This window comes from Schistocerca americana, chromosome 2 (assembly GCF_021461395.2).
Source record: "Schistocerca americana isolate TAMUIC-IGC-003095 chromosome 2, iqSchAmer2.1, whole genome shotgun sequence".
Taxonomy (NCBI): Eukaryota; Metazoa; Arthropoda; class Insecta; order Orthoptera; family Acrididae; genus Schistocerca; species Schistocerca americana.
The window spans coordinates 534,507,524-534,531,614 of record NC_060120.1 but is presented as its reverse complement, the minus strand read 5'-3'; the positions used below and the strand labels follow the sequence as shown (position 1 = coordinate 534,531,614).

At 35.1% G+C, this 24,091-nt stretch overlaps 1 protein-coding gene across 1 annotated transcript in view; it reads left to right on the top strand.

Moving 5' to 3' along the window:
* Positions 1-12,369, top strand: part of LOC124594151 — a 1,388,778-nt gene extending 1,376,409 nt beyond the window's left edge. The window contains exon 6 of the mRNA XM_047132507.1: positions 8,926-12,369. Within this exon, the coding sequence (XP_046988463.1) occupies positions 8,926-9,435 (510 nt within the window). The 3' untranslated portion in view covers positions 9,436-12,369. The remainder of the gene's footprint in view (positions 1-8,925) is intronic.
* Positions 12,370-24,091: the final 11,722 nt, after the last annotated feature.

The following is a 24,091-nucleotide window of genomic DNA, read 5'->3' as shown; positions in this document are numbered from 1 at the left end:
AGTATCTACAATGCCATAGTTTCCCTGGGAAGGATGCAGTGGATCTTGAACAAACTGTAGCTGCTATTTAAGTACTGCAGTCTCAAGATATCATAAATGGGGAGGTATTTTAGGGGAGTTTAATGGCGTTTAGTGAGCAAATGAATCATTATGATTGATGAACTGACATTTGATTTATCTGAAAAGTCTATAAGCACATCTTAACGCATATATGGTTGAGCTGACCAATATTTATCTTCAGACCAGTTCTTACCCTTTTCAGGCACATAGAATACACCAAAAGAAATGCATTGCAAAAATTTCAGCTGGTAAGGCACACAGAAATTATTTTTAAAAAAATGTTAACGTTACTCATGTTTGCCCTATGAAGATCTGATTATAACAGTAGTTTGTACAGCTCTTGTTTGTCTACAGTTTCCTTTCTATCTCAGAATATTTTGTTTTCAGTTGCTCCCATTTGTCACACAGCCATCGGTTGCCATCCTTTACTTTTCATATTTCTTCATCATATTTAAGTTGACTTTCAAATTATCTTGTTCACCTTGGAGTTATGATACTTCTTCTGAATTACTGCAGACACAAGGCTCTGTTTCTTCTTTTGGCACTTTTTCTGCTTCACTATCATCCCAAATAGTTTCCTTATCTTCCACTTATTAACTCTCAGCTTTGTTCAAGCTTCTTCATGTTTTTAGCTCTGTCTGCTTCCAAATCCTCCCAGTTACATCCCAGATCTTCCCAATCACTTTTCATATATGCCAAACTTTCTTCGATCTTCTCCATGGTTTCCAAGCTGGCTTATTGTCCTCACAAAGCTACTTCATCATTAAGTGATGCATTGCCCATATCTTCCTGTGAATCTTCCAGACCTGTTTCAATTATTCTTGGACATGCCAATTCCGTACTCTTCTGCTTTTTTTCCCCAGCTCTTAACACTCTCTTTAGATCTCCAGTCTCTAACTCAACATTTTCATTACTTAGCTCCAGTCTTCCTTTATTTCTCTTCAAAAAATCGATTCCCACTACGACATCTGCATTCAAATCTTCTACTACCAATAAACATAATTCCATTTCTCTCACTTGACATTCCCCTACCTCAGCTCCCTCACTTACCAATATTTCAACACATGTTGCCAGAAATGCAAAAAATTGATAGCTACTATGACATCTGCATTCAAATCTCTTACTGCCAATAAACATAAATTCAATACTCTCCCTTGATATTCCACTACAATGGCCTCACTTATCAGTGCTTGAACACTTGTTGCCAAAAACGCAACTTTCCAATTCAGTTTCGTTATGACTAGTATCTTACATGAATTAACAACTTCACAGTTCTTAAAAGTTTCCCTTGACATCACTGTAGCCTCAATTTCTAATGCCATCCTGTCCTGCACATAATTGAAATATTGTTAAATAATTTATGTAATAAAAGCACAGTTACAATTCTGTCGGTGGACACCTACATAAAATTGATAAAAATAAATTGCAGAGCATGCATGGGTGCAAGAACTATTTTGTTAACACCACTCATTATGAAAGTTGGTACTTATAAATAATTCTCATCTTTCTGTTCTTTGTAGTAGTAGTTGTAGTTGTTGTTGTCATTATTGCTTGTTGTCTTGAAAATAAATGGTCCTGAAAATAAATGTTAATAATGCAAATCAGTTGTGTTCTCAGAATAATGTATTCAAGTATAAATACAATTTCTTTAAATGGAACACAGTTAAAGTCTTTTTACTAAGGAGTCTTCACTTTTAAATATCCAAAAAACAATTTTTCTTTATACTGTAAGAATGTAACCCAAAAAGGTACAGTACATCAGAGAAGAGTTACTTGTGCATTTTGACATCTCTCCAACATAGCTCACAATCAACTCTTTTCTAATACTATCAGCCAGAGAAAATGTAAACTGAAGATTCAAAAGCTTTACATCAATAACTCATAGAGTGCAATACATATCAATATTTGTTCACAGATGATATTTAACTAGAACATTTTGCATCATATATCAATTGCATTTTCTTACATTTTGAATAATCGATTAGTTTTGGATAGTCTTTCATAATAAAAGAAGATAAATAAACATGACAAAAATATTCATCCCCAAACATCACAATACAAAAATAAATTCACATTTAGGAAATATGGATAACCAATGTTACAAAATATTATAAGAACAAAAGATGTGCTGTTTTGAACAATTGGTTAGACATATCACCATCTACTATACTTCAGAACGGCACAGGCGTAGTCTTGTTATAACTTGCAGTGTCTACTGTCATTACCATTTTGACTTTGCAAAATTTTACTCAAATCTGAACCATTTGATTCTCCTCCAACAATTTTTACTGAATATCTTCTCAGTCTATGATATTTATGACAAAATTGTTCTTTCTTTTCTTTTCCATTATTTGAATCTCTGTGAATACAACATAAACTCTTATCCTTGAATGTATCTCTTGCCTTCTTTCATCTCTATAATTTCCTTTCCCAGTACATAATCTCTCATGTTTCACATCTCTAATTCTACTGGAACACATTTCTGCCCTCTCTTATAACTGACATTCTATTCTCATCTTTCCCGGTGCACCTTAAGTGTTTCCATATTTCCATTACCATTCCACTGTAAATTAATTTTATTAATCCATTTCCTATTCATATTCCTGGGCTGCTTTCCTAAACTGATATTTTTCTGTATGTGGAGCAGGAAGCTGCTCTTCTACAGTACTCCCTCGTGAATCTTTTCTGGCCCATTGTTGAGGTTGATTTTTAGGATATCTATTGCCTCCTTGAAATTGATGTTTATTTCTATTCCAGTCATTCCCAAATGTATTCCATGGACTCCTTGATCCCATATTTTCTTGATTCAGTGGTTGAAAATTCCTTTGCTGCTGCTAAAACCATTTTTCTGGTGGAAAGTGGTCCCTATTATGGTTTTGATTCATTCCACTTTGATAAAGATTATCCAAATCTTTGAGAGCCTGTACGAATTGTTACGTGGTTTGTCTTCTGCTCATAATAGCAATCAGCTGCACATGTCGTGCTAACTTTGGATCCGTATGCAAACTAAGCCTGCTATTTGTTGGGGCAGTGACAAAAGTAAGTTCTTCTGGCAGTATTATTTGCACCTGAAGCGTGTTCTGTATCTACGAATGACAACCGAAATTATCACTATTTCTCCATTATTATTTTGTTGTGTGTCCCAATTAATTTCTACAAGTTTTCCTTCACATCCATAAACTTCTTCTGCGCAATGCTTTCCTATTTAATGTTACTTATTTCTACGCACTTAACTTTTTTGTCAATTCACATGAAACCCTTACTCTGATGAAACAACTTAATAATGTAGTTTTCCACTGTGCCTTGTAACTCAGTAATCTGTTCATCACACATTTCAAGTCTCTTATCTTGATTCTGCAGAGTGCCTGTTATGTCCTCAATTGATGTTTCAGTATCATTCATCAATTTATTTTTCTCTTGAGCAACCTTGGTGTGCTTGTTACCCTGTTTTTGAATTCTTCTTATTGCCTTGCCCTGTTTTGTGCAGATTCTTCCTGTTTTCACATATATTCCTTTAGTTTTCATACAGTTTCTACCTATTCCTCTCCCAGTTTCATAACTAATTGGAATAGTAAGTGGAATTGGTCATTACCAATCATGTCCATTCCGAAACTCTGATATCTGTCTGGCCAGTGGCTGGCATTACTTTCTGTGTCACTGCATCATTGCCATCATCCATTTCTTGTGGAAGCATAGGCTACTCTCCTGCTGTATCAAGTCATAAATTTATACTCTGGGATGTTTCTTGTGCAGTTGATAGGATGAGGACCTGCAGCTTTCAGCTGCCTCTATCCAGTCACTTGCTGTGTGCCCCAGTCTTAACTTCTTGTCCTGGAGTTGCCTCCAAGGTCACTAGATTTCACTGTAGTCTGCCTTTCTACCCACACTGCTCCCAAGATCACATTCTCGCTTTCTGGTGTTGTAGCTATGAAGAAAGGAACAGGCGACTGCCTGCCTGCTGGCTGCCATTGAGCTTGCATCATGATTGGCATTAATTTTGCACCATCAGGCTCCTCCATCATCCTGTCCAATTCTTGTGGAATCATTCACAAATGTGATCATAGCATGTAATATTTCACCCTCAATACACATTTCATCATTTGCATTTACTTTTCTGTTGCATGATCTTCTGTGTCTGGTTTCTGTAACTTTTAATTTGAATGTCATGATAATGAACCAAAAGTTTTCCTTTTCCATATTGCCTATTCTCCTCCAATTAAAGTTTCCAATACAGTCCTTTTATAGATGATATAATATATTTTCACTACTTCAGTTGCCATTTACCAATTCAATGCTGTTCAAATACAACACTCTGTACATGACCAGAACAAGTATCTTGTTTATGAATTCATCACACTTCACAAATGCTAAGTTTGTTAGTGATTACCACTGTGTTACTGCTCTAAATGTTTGCATATGCAATTTTCTCAGAATATTCCACTGTTCTGAATCATGGCATGGGGAGCCAAGTATAACATGACTGTAATTAGATAATTGTTTGTTTTTGCAAGGGTACACTAGTATAATGTACTTGCTGTTGCTTAATCTGTCTTCTGTGACAAGCAAAACAAGTATATGAATATGACATATCTGTTCTTTTAGACATCTCCAAAAGGACAGACACCACACATTCACATAATTCATTCACCTCGATGGGCTGTGAATCCACCTTCTTCATTGTAGATGCAAAATTATGTCTGACCTGCTGCAGGAACCTCCAAATACGAGCATGAAGCATATGGACAGGGACTGTGGTGCTAGGGGGAAGAGCAGATTGGCCAAGAAGCAAGCTGAGACAGTCTGCACAGTTTTGGTACACAATGTGTCCAGGTGGCACAGTGGTTAATGTAGCTGCCTAGTAAGCAGGAGATCCTGGGTTTGAATTCCAGTCCTGCACACATTTTGACTTGTCACCACTCGTTTAGTGAAAAGTCCCAATGCAGCTGACATCAATAGTCCCTTTTGTTTCCTTTCTCTTCCCGCCACCTTCAGTTTACATATAAAGTAAAACAAACACTGTCATTATCTCACTGAATAATGGAAAACATAGCACTAAGTATAAATCATTTATACAGTGGACCATAATAATGATGGCACTTTAAACCTAGTCTCATCTGAAAATTGTCAATGTCTGTACACAATGCTAATTTTATACCTGTTTATATTATTTAATCTGGCTGCTTGTTATATTAAATCTGACCACATTTCAGAACTGAGTTGAACTCCAAATGAAAATTATTTATTGTACCTACACCATAAAAACAAATGGATTTAATCAAATTAACATGAAGAGCTGTCTGACAGAAGTCTGTGGTAACTCCAGTGGAGGAATTAGTCTGTTCTTCTGTTACTTTGTGATTTCTTGGCATTGTGGTGGGTTATATCATTCTATATGTACTGAAATTAGTTGTCCAAGATCTCAGTTTAAAAATATATGAAATACCTACAACAATTTCCTTTTATTATTGTCATTCAGATTTCACAGTAGTTGTGACACCAACTATAACCTGACGCCTTTTACCTGATTGTGCCATGTTTGTTCACTCAGTCAAAACAAACTGGTTCACATAATTACATGTTGGTTCTTTCTTGTAATTTCCGCATACATGGTCTGGCAATTGTCTCTTGCCACTCTCTGCAGCTCTCTGCCATCTTCTGCGCATATTTGCTACCTTCAGGGTGCATATTGTACATCTTCAAAGTGACACTCCTGATATCATCCTGACGTTATCCATAGTGCTTGGCACATCTTGCTCAGTATGTGTCTTTCTGATCCAGTACTTACATTGTCTTTTTGGGTTCATTTTAGATCAATTACTACTTTATGTGGGACTTGAGTTCAGGTTTGTTTTGTATCATTCTTTACATTTGCAGATTTCTATTGCTTTTCAATAAATGAAGCATAATGTAATGAGACATTAGAGTTTGTCATAAATATCAGCTCATTACTGTTGTAAAGAGGAAAAAATGGAACTCAAAGCATTGTAAGAATGGTTTTTGGAAACAATTATCTCTACTGTGTGTACTTGGTAAACTTTTTCTCATTTTTCATCCAGTTATTATCTCTGAATAGTTAACTGGGTCAAGATTTATGGCTTTGTATAAGAGTACTTCTACCTTCCAACTTAGACCAAATGATGGATATGCTTTATTACTGCCATTTGATCATTATGACCAGAGAAACAATTTATTAAGTTCTCACGTGTATTTTATGAAAGACAGTTACCATATTGGGATCATCATATATGAGGGGTATTCAATAGTTAATGCAACACATTTTTTCTCATTGTATCTTGGTTGAAAAAATGTGGAATCTGTTATGTAACATTGTAGAGTATTCCTGCTTCAACCCCTACAGTTTCACGAAGTTCCAATAGGTGATAGCACTATACATAGCTTTCAAAATGGCATCTGTAACAGAGGGGGATTCCAAGCGGATATCAATCATTAAGTTTCTTTTAGCAGAAAACCAGGGCATCACAGATACTCATAGGAGCTTGCAGAATGTCTACAGAGACCTGGAAGTGAACAAATGTATGATGAGTCATTGGGCAAGGCATCTGTCATCACCACAACAAGGCTGCACAAACCTGTTGAATCTTCCATGTACCAACCAGCCAACACGACTGTGGCTCCTGCAATGCTGGAACATGCAGACACTCTCATTCAAGGTGACTGATGGATCACAATCAAACACCTTGCTGACCAAGTGGACATTTCTGTTTTTAATGCTGACACACTTTTCCACCAGTTAGGGTTCTCCAGGACGTTTGCCCACTAGGTTCCTCACCACATAATAGAAAACCATGGAGAGCAACAAAGGACCATCTGTGCAAAATTGCTTGCACATTACAGGACCGATCATGACAAATTTTTGTTGAACATTATCATAGGCAATGAAACATGGATTCATCACTTCTAACTGAAAACAAAACAGCAATCCATGGTATGGTGGCACACCACCTATCCTCCAAAGAAAATGTTCAAAGCCACACCCTCAGCCAGTAAAGTCATGATGACATTCTCCTGGGACTCTGAAAGCATTATTCTGTTCGATGTCCTCCCTCATACACAACAATCAACTCTGAAGTGTATTGTGCTACCCTCATGAAATTGAAGAAATGACTTCACTGTGTTCATTGCCACCTAAAATCAGATGAATTACTCCTTATGCATGACAACACATGGCCTCACATGAGTCTGTGCACCCAAGAGGAGCTCACAAAACCTCACTGGACTGTTCTTCATCATACACTCCACAGCCCACATCTCACACCTTCCAACTTCCATCTTTTCAGCTCAAGGAATGATGCACTCCACGGGAAGCAGAACATGGATGATTGGGAGGTTATTGATGCTGCAAGATGGCTCCAGTGTCAACAAGTAGAGTGCTATCCTGAGGGTATACAGCCCCCCCCCCCCCCCCCCCAATAAGGTGCATAAGGCAGTTACACTGAACTGAGATTATGTTGAACAATAGGGTTTTGTAGGCAAGAGAGTGGGGAATAAGATTGTATATTGGAATCCCGAATAAAACCAACCTGCTTTCACAAAATGTGTTGCATTACTAATTGAATTCCCCTCATACAATAACTTCACAATTATTTCTACTAAGTCTTATTTTTGCTCTCTATAATGACCTGATGAAATTTAAAACATCATCTCCTGTTGGGGGCCTGTACAATGTCACAACAACTAATTTGTGCACTTCAAAACACATTAAGGAAGCACAGCACTTGTTCACTGTTACGGAAAAAGGAGGTAAATTAAAGTTTTTCATGTTAGTGACAAGGTCATGAAGTATTGAGTATGAACTCTGGTTAGAGGAGAAAACTGACAGTGTCCTTTTCATGAAGTATTGAGCATGAACTCTGGTTAGAGGAGAAAACTGACAGTGTCCTTTTCACATGAACAAAGGAACTCCATCACAGTATTTGTCTTAAGCAACTTAGGGAAAGTGGAAAACTTTTATCTGATGGCTAGATGGAATTTGAAATATTGTCTCTCCAAACATGAGTCTAATGTCTCACCAATGCACCAGCTTGAAAATAGTCATTCAGTGCAGTACTCTGTTAGGTCTAAGGCCTACAGCTTTATTCCATGTTTCATAAATATAGCCATTTCTCCTTTCTTTTCATTTCTGCAATGATGTAGTACTGCAGTTCAGTGTCCACATTAAACTTTTGGTTCCCTCTACATCTAGCTGGGTAAGTCAATTCAGAGATCAGAGGAAGACAAGCAAATATCACTTCCAATTGGAGCATGCCAAATAAAGATTTTTCATGTTCAAATCAACTTTCTTTCAGTGTGGTTTTAGACTTTCCCAGCATACAATTATCTTAAAATGTATGCAGGTTTTCAGTCAGGTGGTGTCACCCAAATGGCATGATATTTTGACAAACTTAGAAGTGCCTCCACTGCAGCAGTAACATGAGCTTGGTGGAAGCAATGCATAAACTGCAGACTGTGATTCAGAACATTCCATAACACTTCTTCCCCCAATACCTCAGCAGCTGAGCCATGCCTGGGCAGCTTGGCTCATGATCTACAGCATGGTGAGTGGGAGGGGGGGGGGGGGGAGGGGAGGGAGTAAATAAGAAGTGGAAGAAAAGCAGACATCAGGATCACCTGAAGATGGCAACTGCCAGAATATCACACCACTTTGGTGATCATTTCAACAACTTTTATGTTGAAGGCAACTTTATTTTTAAACTGACCCTAGTATACATCAAGGCATTTTTTTAAAATTAGCTTTCTGTTTATTAGGTCCCATTTAAAATATAGCTGAAGCAAAGCATTTCATTTATTGATTATTAAAATACTTAGAGCAGTGCCTAAACCTATATTTATTGTATGTGTTGACAGGTATCTATTCTCCACTTGTTGGTGGTGTCTCTGCTGCTGGGTACAGTTTTGCTGATAGTTGGACTAGTCCAGCTGAAACCAGGAGCAGATGCCTCCGACCATCGATATGCTCTGCTTGGTGCAGGAGGAGCTCTAGTGGTGATTGGGGCCATACTAACATCAGTGCGCTGTCGACTGTTACCGTGCTATGAAGCCACTTCTGCTTCACATGAGTGTATACAGAGACAACATTCACAACTAGAGACACAGCAACAAGAACAAGAATCTCAGCTTCCAGAACAGAATGAAAATAATGAGACACCAGCTGTGGAAGACAATTCAGTTGTTGTGGAGCAACACCTCAGTATGAGTGGAGGTTCTCATGGCGCCTTCCTCTCATCTCCCTCTGAGCATGATGCACTGCTTATTCCCACTTCATCTTCTCAAAACACCGTTCATGCCGTATCTCACACTCCTTCTAACTGCAACTGTGATCCTGAAAAAGCTTGCACTACAGTTAGTAACTCTTAAGGGGTGTCATTGTTCCGTAATACTCAGAGCCTGGTCTCTACAGCTGGCATATGTGATTCTGAGATTGGGAAATGAAAGATACAATATGGGAAGAAAATTAAATGCTTCTCTGTGTAGCATAACCTACAGTGTTCCACTGAATCCTGACCATCATTAAGCTAACTTCTACTTTTTCTGAGTAGAATATAGCCCAGATACAGCAGCACTTTACAAACAAACTTTAAAAATATTTTTAGGGATTGAAATTGTAAAAGGCTGTCCACAATCATTGCAGATTGTCTCACTGTCCATACTTCATGTGAATACCAGTACTGATTATTTATCAGTATTAGCATTAGCAGTAACTTTCATTAATGGATAATTTCATATTATAATGCTACACCAGAGTTTGACAAGAAGTATCTACATTACTTAACCAAACTGGGAGTTATGAATCCCCTAACTCTGCAAAAGAACAATGGCATATCTTAGTTTTCATATATGCCAGTTGCAAAGAACCATCATGACAGTGCCTTCTAGCACATCTTCTTCACAGCAGGCACCATGACACATCCTTGAAAATGCATACAGAGAGATAAAAGTATGCTCTAAGAAGTATCCCACTGTATCAAAAGTTGTGGTTATGTCCACTGCTATGCATTTTCATTTCTTTTCATCTTTCTCTGTCTTTTACTGTCTCTCTGTATCTCTAACTCTCACATCATAAATTTATTTGACTCTCTCCCATCTCCTTCCATTTTCACCCACTGACTCAGTATAAGAAATGCATTCTTCTGTATGTCACTCATCATTTACAGATTTGTTATGCTATCATAGATTTCAATATATTTCATGTACTGTAACATCACACTGTAATGCTTCAAAAGCACTGTTACAGAAACATTCCCATCATACAAAAGATATACTTTTGGATGCCTTGAAGCTTGTAAACTCCATAAAAGGAGGTACTTAAATACTCTGTATAGTACATTTTATAATTATAAATTTTAAGATTAAGATTGATCGCAATTAAAACAACTTTATAAAATATTATTTACACAAAAATTGTTTACAAAGATCAGCAGTGGAATATATCTTTACATAAAAAAGTTGTATAAATTACTGAACTGCCTACTGCAGTCAAATATATTGTAAACCAGGTGTAAAAAGCAACACATTGCAAAAAACAATTGTGCTGTTTTCATGCTGATTTATTTAGTCTATAAAGTCAATTTCATTATATAAATAAATATGCAACAATGCTCAGTTGTGTTTTCCACTGACTAAAATCATGCGCAGTATATGGCAAACATACTAATAGGTTAAGGGTGTAGAAACAGGCACACACACAAATACAAGAAACAAGTTTTCCACAAATTTGATATCACTTTATAAAGAAGTTCAAGGAACTTTGCCAATATGCTTGATCTGGATCTTTCCTATTTCATCAGTCTCTTTAAATACCATTAACTGTACCGCCATTTACCAGTTTACAATTTAAAAAATGGTTTCTGTTGTATTCAGTGTGTCATTGTAAACTGACAGACCGTTAAAATAACATTCTTTACCTCTGACAAAGTATAGGTAAGCTGTAAGTATCTCAGACCAAAACATTATTACATGCGAAAGTATAACTTACGTTATTAATTTGCAGTGTGAACTTGTTTGGTAGACTGCAGAGCTGCATTTATGGGATTATGGAAAAATATGAATGACAAAAATTTGTCATTATAACGAGCGCAAAGAAAAACTCAAGCCAGCGATATTAGAAGTTTTTATCAGGTAATGAAGATGCTTAAATGCTAACTGAAATCTGTTACAGCATTAAAAATCCCAGAAATAGAGCTGAGCTTTGTATATAGAATAGAACTAACATTGTTCTTGGCATATCCCCTCTCATCATTTGCTCTATGCTTGTACCTTTATTTTACAAAATTTTCCTTTGTCACTTCTTGTGTATAACATGATAGCACTTGGAGTAAGAAGAAGGATAACAAATTTTATTAAATTCGATATACTCCTATTCATATGTGACCTTTACAGCAGCCTACCAGCACTGCTATTCTACGTCAATGTCATTTGTCCACTAAACCAAGGTGTGAAAAATATCATACGAGTGCAGATGCATATGTTGAAAAACTGCCTGACATTTCTAAAGGACTCTAGGTGACCAACATTCTACTTCATTAAACCACTTGTTTGTTCCATTTGTAATTTTTCTTCTGTCACTATGCTGTATCACAAACAAGAACCACAAAGAGCTATATATTAGCTTTTTTTTCAGACATCAAATATGCTCATGATCCTGTCAATTTTAATGCATAATCTGTTACTAACACTATTAATGACAATAGTCAATTTTATTAGGTCTGTGTGAGTCTAGCCATGCACTTGGGGAATGGTTCAAAATTTTGCCATGTTATCTTCACAAGAGAAGCAATGATGGAAACATTACATAACCACAGGTGATTTATGTAATTGTTATAATACTGGAGATTCAGCCTGCAGATATTTGGCATGCAGTGTTAATTGAAAACCACCCCTGATTTTATGGATAAAATTTATATTGAATAGACTCTTTTGGAACTGAAATTAGTTTTATTTCAGTATAATGATTCTACCATGAAGGACCATTGTTGGATTTCCCACTATACTTTAGGACATGTACATATTAATGATTTAGCATTTATATGAATACATAGCAGCATGCAAACTATTTTGAGAAACTATTTGATGATCACTTCAATGTATCAGTTACAGATACACATTATAATCCTACATTTATACCAGTAACACTCCTCTGTTAGACAAGCTGAAACAGTTTATTTTTTGATAATTTAGAGAGACATGCTCTGTCGTTATAGCCAGTTCCTCTCACAGGAACTCTCTGTTAGCAGTGAGAACAAAAGATAAATGTAGTGGTAAAAGGAGATAATGAGGAGAAGAGAGCTCAAGTCAAGACAAAAATATTTCCCTCACAGTTAATAACCAGTAAGATTTTATTTTTGCATTTTGTCTAGCATATGTGTGTTATTGCAAATAGTGATTTTATGTGGCAGCACATGGGAGCTGATTCACTGATGATCTAAATGGAGATGCTAATAGAAACAAGTTTTGACAAAGATGCAAATAATCATGATCTTGTATCAGTGGTACATGATGAAGATTTAATGTGCCACAGAAAACAAAATTTAAAAATCAATAAAATAACTATAAGCATAACATTACTCACTGAAATGCATTGGTATCAGTCAATAAAATTTTGTCAAGCTCTAATCTTGTCAGGTTTGGTTAAAGTCACTACATTACTTATCACAGGAGCAGAAAGTAATTATAAAACAACCATTTACTGCCAGAGTACTGCAAGTATGATTATTGAGACTTTCCAAAAGTGTGTCACATTAGAATTTTATCAAACTAAATCTATTAAAACTATGACAAGAAAACTTATAGATATGTCTTATTTACCCTTCAGTGCACCTGTCGTGCAGCAGATGAAAAATCTATGCTTGTTTTTATACCCAGAATTTGCCTCCTGAATTTGTATTACCCCCATATGATTTGTAAAACACTCATTATGTCTCTCTTTCCTATCTAGTTCTGAATTTTCATCACCATTTTTATGTCAGTAAAAGCTGCATGATTTCCTTTCTACTACTATGGGTTTGGCTTAGGAAAAGATAGGGGGCATCCCTAGTATCTATTATAAGCTTCTGTTGTGAAATGTCCTTGCCTCTTATGTCTCACCTTAAACATGTCTTTCTATCTTCATTTTCGCACAAGGAACTGTTGCAATAATAATCCACATCTGTTTATTAGTGTAAGCTTCATTCCTAGCAGATTTGGCAGTATTGGTTAGTTTACATGTATATGGGTGTATTTACTGGTTACCTATGGGTCTCTCTTTTCACAGAAATGCAAATGACAATTTCTTAGCTAACAACAAGGACTACTTTTTAGAGAAAAAAATATCAGGTGAATAAGTAAGTACCACTGCTCTTTTTCCTTCAAAATACAATTTTTGTTGATAACATTTTCATCTTTCTCTTCCTCATCATCATCATCATCATTGCCATCATCATTGTCTTCAAGTTTTAAGCCTTTAAGTGTTCTTTCTCAGAATTGTTCATGTCATCTCCTTAAGGGACATCCAACATTCCTCTTGTTGGTTAAGTTATATTATATTGCAGCATTAGTTAGCCTACCATATGAGATGTTGGACATGGTCTTTCCAGTGCAGTCAGCATTTTTCAGTCATATTTTTAATGGGTTGAACATCTATTTCACGCCCAATGTTAGAGTTACTTTTATGATCCAACAATGAATTGTCCAATAAAAAGTATAGGAATTTCATCTCTGATGATTTGATTAATCATAATTGATCAGATGTTAGGATCCAACATTCACTACCATGCAGTACCAAAGGCAATGTTACTACTTTGCAGAGTTCGTGCGGACAAGATGTAAAGTGAGGTATACAGATTGTTAATATCCTTACAAATGCAGATGATGTTACCATTTTGGAAAAAAGTGAAGATGAGCTACAAAAAGCAGTCTATAAATTACATCAGTTGGGGAAAAGAGAATATAACTTTCAATTGTCAACCAATAAAACTAAAATCATCACTCATCATGGTAAATACTCCACTGACTCAAAAATTATTAATAGATAATACATCACTTGAGCAGGTCTCCAACTTTAATTTCTTAGGATGTGATATAAGCTATTACATGGATAATGATGAAGAATATAAGATTAACAAATACCAATCGGTATGTCAAATGATACACAAAACATTCCAGAACAAAATATGGAAGGAAACAAAATTAAAAATTTTATAGACCAATGGTTACACTTGTATTGCTATATGGAAGTGACTCACGGATGCCTAAAAAATGCAAACTGTAAGTAGCATGAATGAATTTCTTAGGTAAAGTGGGAGGTGTTATCAGGGAAGACCAAATAAGAAATGAAAATATTAGAAATGGACTAGATACTTATAACATTTATGAAAAGACTGAACAAAACAAAACCTTATGGAAACATCACCTACAAAGAATGAATGCAGAGAGAATCCCACATCTGGGCATGCTGCACCAGCCAAGAGGAAGAATGGATGTAGGAAGACCCAGAATGAGGTTGCACTGAAAAGTGAAGATGGAACAGGCACAATTGTCTAAGCCCGGAAGCACTGGAAAAGAAGAAGAAATTAATTAATATGTCTTTCTGCATATTATGTTTAAATGTACATTGCATACTGAATCTTGTTAGTTTTAACTCTACATAGTCTGACTTGGCAAATTTAAAATTGCATCCTGAACATTTAAATTCTCTTATTTGTTCAGCTACTTGTACATCTATAACAATTTTGACTCTTATCGTTTCCAATCCTTGAAATGCCATCACTTTTGTTTTATCTGCCAATATTCTCATTCCATTCTTAGTGGCAATTGGACTCACTTCACTTGCATTTTCTTCGACAATAATTATACCAGAGTAACACTAATTATTTTACCTCATAACTGTTCAAAGTCGTCCAGTATACATTTGTAAGAAAATGATATGACTTCACTTGTTTTTTATTACTTTGTTATTGGTACTTATACTTTTGTATTTCATAAATTTTTTGAAAAATTAATTAATCATCTCATTGGAACCTATTTGTTGCCACTTAATTACAGTACTGTCTCTAATTTAATTACACTACCTCAGAAACAGATAAACGTAGGCTACTTTCTGTGGCAGACATTTCTCATTACATTCTTCTTTTTCTTGCCCATAAATGAAACAATACATCCCTTGTTGTGCCAGTAGCATGAGTAGAACAGAATGTGAAAAAGAAAATTTATTGAGATGTCACTTAATCTACAACAGGACACATCTAGTTCAAAGTAAAGAGAGTGACATCATGTCATGCAAGAAACCTAAAACAAATTCTTGAGTACATAACACATAGCAGCAAATTGATTATAAATACAGAAATTGCAAAATTAAAAAAACAGAGTTTTCAAAAATGTTACGAGTTATTAACCATAGAGCATAGATATAGGTTCACAGAGAGAGACACAATAAAAAGACTACTATACACATAAGCATTCAGCCAGAAGACCTTTTCCTACAATAGACAGCACAAACACACACACACACACACACACACACACACACACACACACACACATTCACACAAACATTAACATGTATGTGTGTGAGCTGCATTTGTGTGGATGTGTGTGTGTATGTGGTCTGTTTCAGAAGAAGGCCTTGTGACAGAAAGCTCATGTGTTTAGCAATATTTCTGTTGTACCTGTCTGTGTCTTAACAACTCCACCATGTGGTGAGTAGCAATCTTATCCTTTTCATAATATAATCACTATTCCATCCTGGATTTTCCATTGTTTGATTTTTTAAAAAGGTGATTAAATAAGATAACAAAGAAGAGAGGGACAAACATAATACTGTAGACACATAAAGTAAATACCTGGAAGACAGAGCTAAACAGGTAAAGCACATCCAAGGAAAAAAAATTAATGTAGTGAGGAGTGACAGGGGAGGGCAGCAGTGTGGAGGTGCAGTGGAATACATTAGAGAAGGGGTTATAGTTCATTCAGTTACATAAAAGAAAATTTGAAAAGGTGATAACACAATAAAGAAACTTAGACAAATCGAGATAGGCAACGAAACACGCAAATAAGAAAAAGAAACCGCAGAAAAAAACAGTGAAATAACAAAACTATGATAAAAATAGAAATGTATCAAGGATTACAGAGAGAAATACGACACAATGACTGTAATTAATATGAAAAAACAATTACAAGGAAGCAGAGATCATATATAAATGTCAAGAGACAGAAAAAATTGTGCAGAAGGAGAAAAAATAGCAAGCTTCATGGGAGCAAATAAAGCTACAAACCTAAAGAAATAATAGCAGGACATAATAAAAAAATACAGTCTAAAATGTCATAAGATGGACTGCACAGAGACAGACTACACAATAGTCGAAATGTATAACAAAGTAATAATACGAAGAGTAAATTACAGAGGTAAAACTCACCAAACAAACTCATGGATCTGTTTACCATAGGCAAATTTCAACTAAGCACTAGTTTCCTTTCTTTTTTTCCCCAGAATGAAATATTATTAGAAAGTAAATTCAAGTAAAATGGAATAAATACTAGTTAACGATGGAGAAGAAAAGTACAATCACAGTATCCATTATCAGGAGAAACAATGTCTTTAGCAAGAAAAGAAAGTAAGAACAGGAAGTGTACGGAGTAGACAGGATCTTAGTTTGTAAAGTCCATGGTATTTATCTTCAGTGAAATCTATTGACATCATTACAGCCTCATCTTTATTGGACTGGCAGTAGATTTCTCCTCACAATTATTTACATTCTTCACAATTGAAATTATAAATATTTTATTGTATTTTTCACTTTTCTTGCATTTAACTGATTAATAACCTGAAATTAAGGTTATTTGCCATAGTTAGTTTCAGTGGACATTTTTGATAACTGGTGACTAAGCAAATAAGTTTTCCCTTTTATTTAGTCTGTCATTATTACATTGCACTTACATGGGAGATTTATGAACTTGAGGTACCATAGTTGAGAAGTCATATCATCATTACACACTGTCATGTTTCTGGTTCCTTATATTTATATGTGCACATCTGTAAAATACCGTAATACAAGCACTGTTCTGGTCTACATGGATTTTTTGAAACATTGTATCCAGGTTCTTTTTAATTCAGTCAGGGGAGTTAATTACTGACAGTCCACACATTATGATGAGGCTCTGATTTCTCCCAGCCCAAAAGCTTCCCCTAGTTACTAGTGATGATCAAAGTCTATGCTTCATCTTCTCACAGTTTTATACCTCTTTCTCCTATTTCTTAAAGACTGCAACAACTAAAACGTCAAAGAAATATGCACTGAAAATTGTGGACTCTAGTATTGTTGATTGACAAATCCATCTGGTGATACTTCCCTGATTATTATACTCTTATATTTATTTACAAGCAACAAACAGGAAACATGTTGTGATAGTTATATCTCAACTGTTCATTGGACTGTTTTTCCTGAGACCCTTGTCCATTGATTTCACTTGTTTCTCACAATGTTTGTAACAAACTGATCATCCATTAACCATACACTTATATGTTTTTTCAGTGTCTCCATTCTTCTCAACACTGAATGGATTCTCCCTATCCTTCTTCACTCAGAGATGCTAACTTCTTTAGTTACTATTACCTTTAATATCTGCTTTCTCTCGTCCACTCTTCTTTTATTTAACCAAAGGATACATTAATCTTCAATAGAACCTTTATCAAACTTTTGTAGTTTTTATTTCCTGTACTGCATATTATACACATTTCGCTACTCTTTGCTACTGTGTAGAAAGATAAGTGTTTCTTTACTCTCTGCATCTTCTCTGTTCTCCATAAATCTCTAAGTACTCTGAGCATTATTCACACAAGGAAAACTTTCCTGCACCTGGTCTCTCCTCAGTCAAGGTTTGGACCTGTTATTCTTCAGTTGCCATATTGAATATACACATATTACCGTTTCTTTAGGACCCACTCCATATAATCTATTCATTTTCCCTGGAGAACAAAAATATAAACAATCTTAACGATTTAAATTTAATTATGTTTATTGACTGTATATTTTGTGTAGGTGTCCTATCATTTGCTAGAGGGAGAATATGAGGCTAGCAATAGTTTAACATAGTTGTCTATCAGAACAGTAATATATTGAAGCTAATAACTGTCTCCAAATTACTTTTGAGTTTTTGTGAAACTAAAGTTACTCAACAAAATTACTGTTCAGTTCCAGCTTTTTCCTCATTATCTGACAACCTTTCTTCCCGTTTTCTCACCTACATTGTCTACTTGATCATTTTATATACTTCATCTTTGCAGTTCTGGCATTTTTATCATCACATGTACCTACAGCATTTTTTAATTCAGCTCCATTCCTTTGTGACAGTTCAGTACGCAGATCTTTTCCTGACTTTCAGCCCTTCATTCTAGATCATCACTTTTAATTACAATCATTTAACTGCCACAAAAAACTGTTAATGTGCATTCATATAGTACTCTTCCATATTGAGGGAACAATTAGCCAATTCAAAAATTAAAGAAAACTTCATTTCTGTTGTTTACATTCTTCTACCCGTTCTTACACCATTGTGAAATGAAAGTTGCTTTATGTCTCCTGGGTCATTTTATCTTATCCTGTTTTTCCTCTCTATGTCATAAATTTAAATGAAGTGAGATGAAATTCAGGGTATCATCAACATAAAAAAGTGCACCATTTCTCATCAGGAAAAAAGATGTTCATTGTGAAATGTCAACCACTAATAATTTGGAAAAACGAAATTTGTTCCAAGTTCTTCTCCTTCATTGCTTCTCTGTACAACAATAAAATACTCATTCTGAGCTAATATTAAGCAATCAGTATCATATTTAAATAATTGTAGGCATTACCTACTTCTTATATTGCAGTGGCTCCTTTACTGATTGACGGCTTTCTTTGTTGGGCTCTCATTGATTTTCAGTTCTTATCTTATTTGCAGCAGCCTTCCTTTGCATTTCACTTTATACTGTGCATCCAAATGACACATACTGAAGAAATGATTATCTTTATTCTTTCCACTTTTGAGAACTGCTTAACATAAAAGCTTTTAGTAGAATGTTATAGCATAATAAGAGGATTGTGCTGTAATATAGAAATTCTCATAGTTTCTTTATTAACTGATACGGATTGTTCATTTTGCACATGTACTTGGAGTGGTGTTTACTATACACAAAACTGTTCCACAGTATAATGTAAATTAAAAATACACAAAAGTGCTATTGTGAAACCTTACTTTCAAATTCTTTTTGGACTGTTGTATCTGATTCTTCGTATTCTATTTTACCTCATCTAGGTGGTCAAAACTTTCTTCCCAAAGCCTGTTCTTTATTGGACTAAACGGGCAGAAGTCACATGGTGCCAGATCTATGCTGCATGGTGCATCACAAACCAACCCAGTTATTCTGTCATTTGATTGTTGCCAAAAAGGTTTGTGGTAACACATTGTGATGGTGAATTTGGTTCACTTTCAGAGTCTTGTTTGGTCTCTCTCTAATAACTTCTTCACTAAACTGCTGGTGAGGCTCAGTGTAAAGCCATAGATGATGCATCAATATTTCAGCAAATCAAGTAGAATCACCCCCTCGTCAACCAAAAGAAAAAAAAAAATCCATGAACTGATTCATTAATTCTGTAGAGTAGAGATAGCATTCTACACACATTTGGGGAGTTACGTCCTGGATTGGCTTTAGATGGTTCAGACAGATTAGAACAAACTTTCATATTTCTTTTTCTCAAATTGGACTGCATCTGCCAGGACACATACTTTGCACACACTTCCTGATACCCCAAAAAAATTCCACCACATTCTTTGTGGGTTTGGCACAATTCAGTAGTGCAATAAACCAATAAATTTTAACACATATGCTGCACATATCAGTTAGTCCAATCTCTAAAAATGCAAGTAGCAATCATAGTTGGTAGTACCTATAATGCTCTTTGTATGCAATTCTAGGTTTTGCTTCTGTAAACTTTTTCTTCCATCTATGTATATCTCTCCTGTCAACTATGTCATATGCATACACAATCTGTAGCCTTTTGTAGATGACAGATAGCTTGTGCAACTTCTTCTTCAAGAACTCAATAGCACTACATTGCTCCACTGCACACTTGCAAAGCAAAATAGTATGCTGGAACATGAAAACAGAGAAAGAGTCAGTCAAACTATCTGTGCAAGGTGAACTATTATGTTAATTAAGACTTAAATTATTGATTTAGTGGCAGTGCAACTGTCATGGGTACTATCCATTAATAATATTATTCTTCTCCCTCACAGTTAACTGTTCCATTCATTAGTCCAGTCACTTAAGCACTAATTTTTATTCTTGAGTTGCTTCACTGTCTGGGATTTTAGGCCTTTGCTTTTTACTCATTCCTGTTCATCTATACCACATGCTTTTGTTAACACTCCACTCAAATATTATTATTATCCTCTATCTGGCATTAGGCATGTTATAACATGTGAATAGCCTATCTTTCTGTTTGAATTAAAAAATTTTGTTTCAATAACACAATTATTTTCTTTCAGTTTGCAGTGCCAGAGGTGATGGTAAGGTAAAGTAAGTGGTTTATGTGTGTGTGTGTGTGTGTGTGTGTGTGTGTGTGTGTGTGTGTGTGTGAATGTGTGTGCATGAGAGAGAGAGAGAGAGAGAGAGAGAGAGAGAGAGAGAGAGAGAGAGAGAGTAACAAGGGGTAACTGGAGTCAGGAAATAATCTTGCCTCTTTCCATATGTGAATCTTTTACTCCTTTCTGAAAAGCAAACTACACCAATGGAGTGTAGTTGCTAAGTTACTTTTGAGTTCAGGCATGTATCTTATTTTAGTGGATTAGAGTGCACAATTTTTTATGGCTTTCTGCATAAGAATGATAATATTCTTTTTGAAGCATACTGAGATATCTTCCAAATCAAATACTAATATGACCAATGAGCAACCAAAGAAATACATTCCTTGTCTTGCCACGAGCAGTTACCAATGTGTACCTGTACTTTTTGTCTTCTTTAAGTTTAGTATCACAGTCATATTACAAAAGAGTTCCATGACAGATACATATTTATTTTTAACTCAGAAAGACATTATAAACATCTTTTACAGTAAATATTAATTTCTTTAAGTTCTTCCCCAGCATAAAACAATCATAAAGAAAAGTAGAGGAAAACATTTTTCTAGTAAATAGACTTTCACAAACAAAGATAAGTTCAGCCCAGACTAATATCATAAGTATCTTAGTTTTCAATACAGTTACATGATAATTTATTGATATTCTGGTAGACACATAGTGGCAGAAAAACAGTCTCATGGATCCCACATTGCATGGAAAATATTTGTCAACTCTATCTTCATACACTCAAAATTATCATCTGGAGCTGTAATCCAATTGTCAGACTAGTTTATACTTACAACAGACATTATTTAAAACTCTATAATTTGATACATCCATGCAGCCACTCATATTTGTAAATAATTCACACTGAAATGTGGGAGAAATGATAGCTCTCAGGAAAGGAAATAAATAATTATAGTTTGCCATCAGAACATTACTTAGAAATTTTTATGCAATGATTGTAATTACTGAAACATCATGGAAATACATGGTGAAATGATGAGAGAAAATTAAAACAACCTGGGACAACAAAGTCCAGTTGCTTTTGATAAGTTTATGTGTATGATAACACATCTGTCAAACTAGAGTTCTCTTCTTCTCTAGAAAATGCTATGAGTACGAAGTAATGTGTGACTGTAAATCTTGCAATTCTACATAATGACTTTCTGTACCTTACATTACAAACGCACAAATCTAGTGTGGTTTTACAGCTAATGTTTAAATTACACCACACAGATTTCAGCTAAGGAGCTGAAAAGTTCATACTAACCATTTCAAATTATATAATCTATGAAAACAGTTCATAAAAGAACAGTCTTCAACATATTTTTCATGCTAATAATGTGCATGCACTATATTTTGTATGTAGAGATAAAAATATGAATCTTTATTCTCTGATACATTTAGTGAAACATTTCCGGCGAGCACTTGTAGCTAAAAAAATTATAACTATACAATGTTATCCTTAAGCAGTAGATATTTTGTTCTTGGTCATAATTAATAATTACTTATAGCTTACAACATTTCATTGAAAAACCGCTGTAAAATATTATTGTATGTGAGGAGACACAACTATGTAACTAACTGCTTGAAACGCTTCGATGTAAAATGAATTTTCTATGGTAAGCTGAGCAAACAATTGAAGATTTTGGTGAATACTCTGGTGTTTTCATTACATTGTTGAAATGTCATATCAAACTCAACTGTCAGTTTTAAATGAGACAAATAATATTTAAATGCATTCTGTCTTATGCAGATACATGCACAGCTAAGAAATATGTAAACTGCTGTTCTTGCTATAGACCTGAGTGCTGCAGTTTACTGTGGCATGGATTACTGACAGTTACACACAACTACCCTCTCACACATTCCAGTTTTTACTGTCCTATGTTGGTTTCTTATTTGAAGTCTCTGGAAGAACAGGAGCAAGAAAACAAAATATGAAATTCTACTAATGCATTCTAGTCATTTCCTGCAAGTTTATTCATACTACAGTTATGTCTCACCTGAAATAAACACACCAGCTTTGTATTTTTTTTTAATGTAAAAGCTTTGCTTCTTCTTTTCAGTTAGTTCACAATTATAATTAAATATATACTAGAGAACAAAATAAACATAAAACAACACTAACATATTGACAATATTATGAAAAGGATAGTTGCTACTAACATATAACAGAGATGCTGAGTCACAGATAGGTACAACAAAAAAAGAGTCAAACAAAGTTTTCAAACAAACAGGCCTTCATCAGAATTAGACAAAACACACACACACACACACACACACACACACGTGCGGACACACACAAACACAACTCACAAACATATGACCACAGTCTCTTTCTGCCGATCCATCCTAGATTTTCCATTGTTTAACCTTTACATGTGGCCAATATTTACTACTTACATTATAGATAGAAAATCTTACTTTAAGAAACAGCCTTTTTCTCTACATATGCAAATACATGCTGAAAATCACAGTGAAGTACATGACAGCAGATATTTCTCACTGTCCCACATATTAGGGTTTCACCCTTTCCACTCACATATGGAGTGCAGAAAGAATGACTACTTAAATGCCTCCGTGCACTCTGTAATTAATCTACTCTTGTCTTCATGGTCCCAAACAGTAACTGTTGTAGTATATTTCTAGATTTCTAACTTAATACTGCTTCTTGAAACTTTGTAAATATGTGCTTGTAGCATAGTTGGTGTATATCAACAAGTGTCAGCCACGTCCTTTGTATGCATTCAATATCCTTCATTGGTCCTGTTTGGTAAGGTCCCCACAAATATAAGCAATATTTTGCACTACTCACATTTTCCAAGTTTTCTATCAATTTAAAAAAAAAAAAAAAAAAAAAAAAAAAAAAAAAAAAAAAAACCGAGCCTCTGCAGCTATTCCATTTCATATCCCTATAAATTGGTATGCTCACATATTTGTAAGAGTTGATTGAGCTTAATATCAACTCACTGATATTGTGGCTGGAGTCAGTGACATTTTTGTCTTTGCAAAGAGCACAGTTTCAAATTCTGAACATTTCAAGCAAGATGACAACCTCTGCACCACTTGAAAACTCATTAGTACCTGATGAATTTTTATGCAATATTTTTCATACAGTATTTTGTTATACATAGCTGCATTGTCTGCAAAAAGTCTAAGGCTAATATTAATGTCATGCACTGGGTCATAAATTTATGAATGGCAAGGGACCCAGCATATTCCTCGAGCCACACCTAAAGTTGCTTCTATGCCAGTTAGTTAATCTCCATCCAAGACGAAATGCAGCACCCTCCCTATCATGAACTGCTTAAACCAGTACAAATCTATTTTGCCTGTATGTCAGTACTTTTCTTAATAATCATGGGTGAGGTACTAAGTCAAATGCTTTTCAAACGTCATGAAGTACTGCATCTACCTGATTATTATGGTCTAGGCT